Here is a 6,563-nt window from a genome sequence, read left to right as displayed (position 1 = left end):
AATTGAATTAAATCATAACTAATAATAATTTAGGAATTGAACTGAACTGAAAATAAGGTGGGGAGAACAGTACCTTAAAGTGAGAGAAGTAAGACAAGAGACAATATATAAAACAAGAAATTAAATAAGGTAAAAAAAAAGTGAAAACCAACATATAAGGGTCGGTTCACTTCAGCTTATTTACAAAACTATGACGATATAAGTTCGAAAAAATTTAGATGATTAGGTGATCCAACGGGTTGCCAACCCTCTAATTATTGAAATTTCCTCGGCCAATAGTACATTCAAACATTAATTTTATGATTGTTCTCTCTCCAATTTATTGTATATATATTAATATTATAACTTTATTGTGTCTAAGAGGGTTTAACCTTAGGATCACTCAAAATTTTCCCACGCTCTTACATTCAAATGAAACAAAAATTATGAATACATCCACTTATGAACTTACCTTGATATTAATATCATTTTTAAAGAAAATGACACTTTGAATTTGGCCCATTCTATATAAAAATTCTAAAATAAAGGATTAGCAGAGAGAGTGAAACATGGCCCATGTGCTCAAATTATAAAATATAGTTTTCTTTAATGAGTTTCGAGACACTAATTGAGAAGGTAAATCAACAAAATGAGTTAATTATATATCAAAAGAGGGATTTATAAGTATTCAATTTTAGTTGGTCTATAAGAGAGTAAAAGTGTTGTTGAAAGATCAGAAGTTATCGAATTAGAAAAGTTGTTAATTTGCCTATGCACTTTGTTTTGACAACTTCTTTTTTCTTTGATGTAAAAGATAATATTGAAATGTAAATCATATGGAGAACTTATAAAACACACATACATTATACAAGTATTGTGTATTTATATTTGTTTACTATACAAAATTATCATTTTCTAAACTATTCTTAATATTAAAATTGTGGTGGCTTAATATATTCTAAAATTGTTTTCAGGAAGAAACTAATGAGTAAGGATTATTTCAAGTAGCAATAGGGAATAAGGTATTTAGGCAAAAAAGTAAAGTGGGAAACCCCGTATGATACTCATTACGTCAGATGGAACGGGGAATAAGGTATGATACAATATATTATCGAAATTGTGGTAATTTCAGGAAGCAACGGGCAATAAGGTATTTATACCCGATATGGTATTTATTCCGTCAGTTGGAACAAAATTTCTTATGATGTTTCAAAAAACACAGTTTTTTCGGCCATGTGTTAAAAGTCAATGACAATCCCTATCACATGGTAGGTTTGTATCCCCGAGACCAGTTCTTAGTCATGGCTAATTTTATGTAGCCATTATTAGTCACGAGTAAAAATTGCCTAATAGTACTAATTTATGAGAAAGAACATGGGAAGTCTAACACTTTAAGGCCATTTCGAGTAAAAAATGAAGAATGTAATGTGGAGAGGGTTTCTAAGACAATTGACCCCTAAGTGCTTACTGGGATAAGACCAAGTTCGTGCAACTTTTCTCCCTTTTTCGAAGCAGTTGAGATCATTAATTTACCTTTGTCATCTCAACCCTTAGATGATGGCTTTGTGGGGCTACACCAAAATTGGTATATTATATTAAATCATGTCATCACTTTATTACTTTTTCAAAGAATTCCCATATATAAGTTATTAGCGGTTCAATTGTATCGAAAGTGTGGAGAAAATATGGAATTCCAAAGTTTCTCTTAAGGTGTTGTTGGCTTTGCTTATGGCTATGTTATACAACCTCCGTTCTTTTTCTACTGCAACAATTGAGTACTGTTCACGTTTGCCAATGCACTATTTAAACTATTAATATTTTTAATTACTTTTTAGTAAAATTATACAAAAATGATATTCTGAAAGTATATATCGAGACGAATATAATCTAACAAGACCCCACATGATAATATTTTTCCTTACATAAAAATCATAATATACAGTGAAAGGTTATGATGGTGAATGGATAGTGTAAAAATCTCATTTTGCAATATTATAGAAATAGAACGGAGGGAGTAACTTCTTAATAAATTTCGTTTTGCACTAAAAAGAAGTCTTCCAAAACATATGAGTATCATGTATATGTTAAACAACTTTATAATTAATATAAAAGTGTATATCTCTTAAACACAATTTTTTATCAAGTTAACGTAAGAATCGTTTACACGTTTTCATTGTAGCTGATATATAAAAACTAAATAGTTCCCGTGCATTATGCACGGGCCTAAAACCTAGTTAGTGTTAAAAATAGTTGAAGTAAAGAATTAATGTGAGAGGAGAAATAGCTTCCACGAAGGTCTATAAATACAAAGGCTGAAAACATTAGAAGACAACAACACAACCATAAGCACAATTGCTCTTTATTTTGTTCTTTCCTTCCTATGCCTTCCCTCTAAATTTTCTCATCCACACATGTAAAAATGAATATAAAGTTCAATTCTCAAATATCTACTACAAAATTCTTCATTTTGAAATTTTTGTTACAAAAATTGAATATCAATGGCTTATAATTTATATTCTAAGTTGCATACCATACGTTTACTACCAGAGGGGTTAGATGAGGGTGTGCAAGGAGCCCAATAGCACAGGGCCCCCAAAATTATAAAAGCTTTGAAATATATTATTTTGACAATTTTACTTCATATTTATAGAAATCACCCTTGTTTCCTACCCTTAATAAATTTGTCAATGATTTATCTTTAGATTTTCTTCTTGCCATCTTTAGGACTCTAACCTTCCATCTTCATGTTCTATAAATTTAGGGGCCCAATTTTCATGTTAGAATCGGGGCCCCAAAATCTTCAAGACGGCCCTGTTTACCACAAAGTTTAAGGCTAAAGTTGATGGGCTCTATTATATGTGATTAATCGGCTTGAAAAAATAAAAATTTCGAACTAAAAATTATTTGATAAGGAAAATAAATTCCAATAACATAAATAAGGTTAGGTTTTTCGGTTAGGTTCGACGTATTCCAACTCTAGAACCTCTAATAATTTACAATTGGACATGATTTATTAGGTTCCCGATTATTACATGATCATACTCTAAACTTGTTTATTATAACTTCTTAATCATCGCCTCTTCAATAATCGTCTTCTATTCAAGTTGTTGTCTTGTTGACATTGACAAGGTAAACAATAATCTCACGGACGATAAAGGAAATCATAAATAAATAAAACCCAATTTGTTTTCACTATTTTTCCTTTGACTTTTTTGTTTGTTTGTGCATATATATAGATATAATGCGTATCCTTCTTCGAAGCTAAACTATTTGGTTAACATTGCCATAACCAAATAAAAGAGAGAATAATGGCGAAATGTTTGATCACTTTGTTCGTGTTACTTCTTCATTTAGCAGCTCTAGCCAATGCCAGTTCTAGTACTGATTTTCGTGCATTTTACTTCATCCAAGAGGTTATTTTTTTTTTTGAAAAAAAAAAATTGGCTTTAATTTTTTGGCATGTAGTTTAATTATAGAAGAAGATTTCTAGATTAAATATTTTTATTTTTCTTTGGAAATGCAGTGGTTACCATCATACTGTAACCAAAAGGGAACAAGTTGTTGCTATCCACCAACGGGAAAACCAGCCGCAAATTTTTCGATATATGGGCTTTGGCCTTACCAAAAGGATGGTAGCTCCCTTGAAAATTGTTCAGGTTCAACTTTTAATGTATCCATGGTAAGTTTTAACTTTCAAGGAGACAAGGAGTACACAAGTTTAATTTACATCCATGCATGTCATATAATTTTTCGCCAAATGTTATATGTATAGTTGATACTATTATTAGTTCTTTTATTTAACATTTTGAATTGATAATTTATACTCCCTCCGTCCCATAATATAATGCTTGTATCTTTTTTCCACGATCTCCAAGACGTAACTTTGACCTTTAATATCTTCAATTCCGTATTAATAAAAAATATAAAAAGTTGATATTATAAAACTACACATTGAGACGAATCTAACAAGATCCCACATGAATATATTTTTTTATACATACAAATGAGAATATTTGGTCAAAGATTTTAAAATTTGACCCATCAAAAATGAAGTAGGCACTATATTATGGGACGGAGGGAGTAGTCTTCTTACCTATTCCTTTTCTTTTCGGTCTTTTCCATAAAGAGCTGCATGATTATTGTTTTTACAATGAGATCTTTTATTTACAAACTTTCAATAGTGTTCCTTTTATTAAAAAAATTTCAAAAATATATGTATTAACTCATACTTTCTCTGTTTCTTTTGACTTGCAACCATTGAACTTTTACGTTTGTCAATGCATTATTTCAATTATTAAATTCTCGATAATTAAAAATTATAAAAAGTAGATATTCGAAAAGTATACATTGAAAAGAATATTATAAGATCCGACATCAATATGTTTTTTCTTAACTATAAATCACCAAACATTAATAAATTAAAAGTAAAGTTGGTGAATAATGTAAAAGTCAATTTAAATCATTACAAGTAATTAAAAAAGAAACCGTGGAAGTATATGTTCCATAAAAGAGAATTTCTAGAGAGTAGACACAAACACATTTTTATATGAGAGCGAGGACAAAGTCAGAGAGGATATGTTGTAAAGAAATTAGCTAGGCATATGATTTCTTTGTTATATTTAAGTTGATAGGGAGAGATAGAGAGCATGAATTACAAAACAAAAGGCCAAACACAAGTATGAAGGAACAAAATTATAATTAACCTACAAAATTACGAGTAGTTTCTAGGTTCAGAGTAGTGAAGAGAGCGAAGGGCGCAACCAATCACGATAAACTTGATGCAATAGAGTTTATGCATGATCTTTTCTTCTTCTAAGTATATATATTGATTCAATTTCATCATTCTAAAATTTTGTTTTTATTTTTTTGTTAATGATGATCATAGACTATATTCTATCTATTTATTTATGGTGCACTTTCTATTTGACGTAACTTTACTTTCTCACAATTTTTTTTAATATATGCAGCAGACCATCAATATCTTTGACTATGTATATACAAATTGAAGTTTGATAACAAAAAAAATAAAATGTACTCCCTCTGTTTTTTTTTTTTTATCATTCTCACTTTCTCTGTGTGCGTCTCCCAATGCACTTTTTTGAACTTAAATATCTTTCATTATATATTAGTAAAAATTATAACGATTGAATATTAATAATGTATTAATTGAGACGAATCAAACAAGACCCCACATGACTATATTTTTTCTTATAGATTAAAAACAATTGAGAAGATTCTCTCTATGTATGAATAGTGCCAAGATTCTAAGTGAGAAAGATAAAAAAAACAGAGGGAGTAACAATTAAGAAGAAACACATTACATAGGTTGTATCTTATTGATGACATTTAGCTACCTAAATTTTAATGCCCCTTTAGCCAATATGCAATAATATTACCATATTCAACCAGAAGCAAATTAAAGGTGTAAATGCAAATATTTGTTAGCTTATAAGTTTCCAGTTGTCTTTACGTTGTCTAATGCAAACTAATCAACTTTGCCATTCCAACAATGCAGCTTAAACCTATAGAGAGCATTCTTCGAAAGGAGTGGCCATCTTTTACATGCCCACAAATTGGAAGAAAATTTTGGCTCCATGAGTGGAACAAGCGTGGAACATGCTCAAAATCCATCTTAGATGAAATGGCATATTTTCATGCAGCTCTAAACGTCAAAAACAAGATCAATATCCTACAAATCTTGGCCAAAGATATGATCTTACCTAATAATCAATTTTACTCTCTTGATAGCATAACAACGACAATCTCTCAAGCCGTTGGATTTCGCCCTTCGATTTTCTGTAACCATGATGCTCAAGGGGATAGTCAGTTGTGGCAAGTTCTGCTGTGTGTGGATAAAAATGGGATGGAACTCATCAATTGCTCTACCCCTCCCCAGGGACTAGGAGATTGTGCTTCTACCATCAAGTTTCCTTCTTACTAACTCTTCAAAGCTAGATGTTTTTATGTGATTTGTCTAATAGCACATTTGAGGTCTCACTTGTATATTATATTCGATATTTTTATGATGGATTTCTCATTAAAAAAAAAAAGCTACCATAACAAATGAATGTCAACCATGAATTATGTCATGTCACCTGGTTCTTATTTTAGGTATATATACATTGAATAATGCTAAAAACGAAATTATTCTTAATTTATGTTTATGCTGCTTTTTTTTTGTTTTTTTTCTTAAACAAAATTATATACGAAATTTATACAATACAATATACTGTACAAAAAACATACATTATATACGAAATATAAACCTTATAAGATATGAAATTATACTTTATAATATGCGAAAATAAACCTTATAATATATGACATTATACTTTATTATATGCGAAAATAGACTTATAAAAACTAGGCAATGTAATATCCTAAATTTTTATAACTTTTTTTATTAAGTTTTTCTTATAGCAAGATTTTATAATTATAAAATTCTAAAAAATAAAATAAATTATAATAATCAGATTTTTTTTATAGAAAATTCGTTTGTTAATATTTTCCTTTTTTTTGAAAAAAGCGTAATCATTTTTATAAGTCAGACTTTTTCTTCATTCAAAAGAAAATTATGAGAAGTC

General features: G+C 29.5%; 1 protein-coding gene across 1 annotated transcript; it reads left to right on the top strand.

Annotated features, from left to right (window-relative positions):
- Window positions 1-3,261: 3,261 nt before the first annotated feature.
- Window positions 3,262-6,018, top strand: LOC104898076 (ribonuclease 1-like). The gene is made up of 3 exons (XM_010685084.4): window positions 3,262-3,392; window positions 3,503-3,658; window positions 5,495-6,018. Exons 1-3 carry the CDS (start codon window positions 3,288-3,290, stop codon window positions 5,918-5,920), a joined length of 687 nt encoding a protein of 228 aa, XP_010683386.1. The 5' UTR covers window positions 3,262-3,287; the 3' UTR covers window positions 5,921-6,018.
- Window positions 6,019-6,563: the final 545 nt, after the last annotated feature.

This window comes from Beta vulgaris, chromosome 6, assembly GCF_026745355.1.
Source record: "Beta vulgaris subsp. vulgaris cultivar EL10 chromosome 6, EL10.2, whole genome shotgun sequence".
Classification (NCBI taxonomy): domain Eukaryota; kingdom Viridiplantae; phylum Streptophyta; class Magnoliopsida; order Caryophyllales; family Amaranthaceae; genus Beta; species Beta vulgaris.
The sequence above is the reverse complement of the archived record's forward strand: the minus strand, read 5'-3'. Positions and strand labels throughout refer to the sequence as shown.

Coding starts and splice junctions, on each gene's coding strand:
- LOC104898076 (XM_010685084.4), top strand. CDS start 3,288: ATGGCGAAATGTTTGATCACTTTGTTCGTGTTACTTCTTCATTTAGCA. Junction 3,393..3,502: donor CATTTTACTTCATCCAAGAG/GTTATTTTTTTT, acceptor TTGGAAATGCAG/TGGTTACCATCATACTGTAA. Junction 3,659..5,494: donor CAACTTTTAATGTATCCATG/GTAAGTTTTAAC, acceptor CCAACAATGCAG/CTTAAACCTATAGAGAGCAT.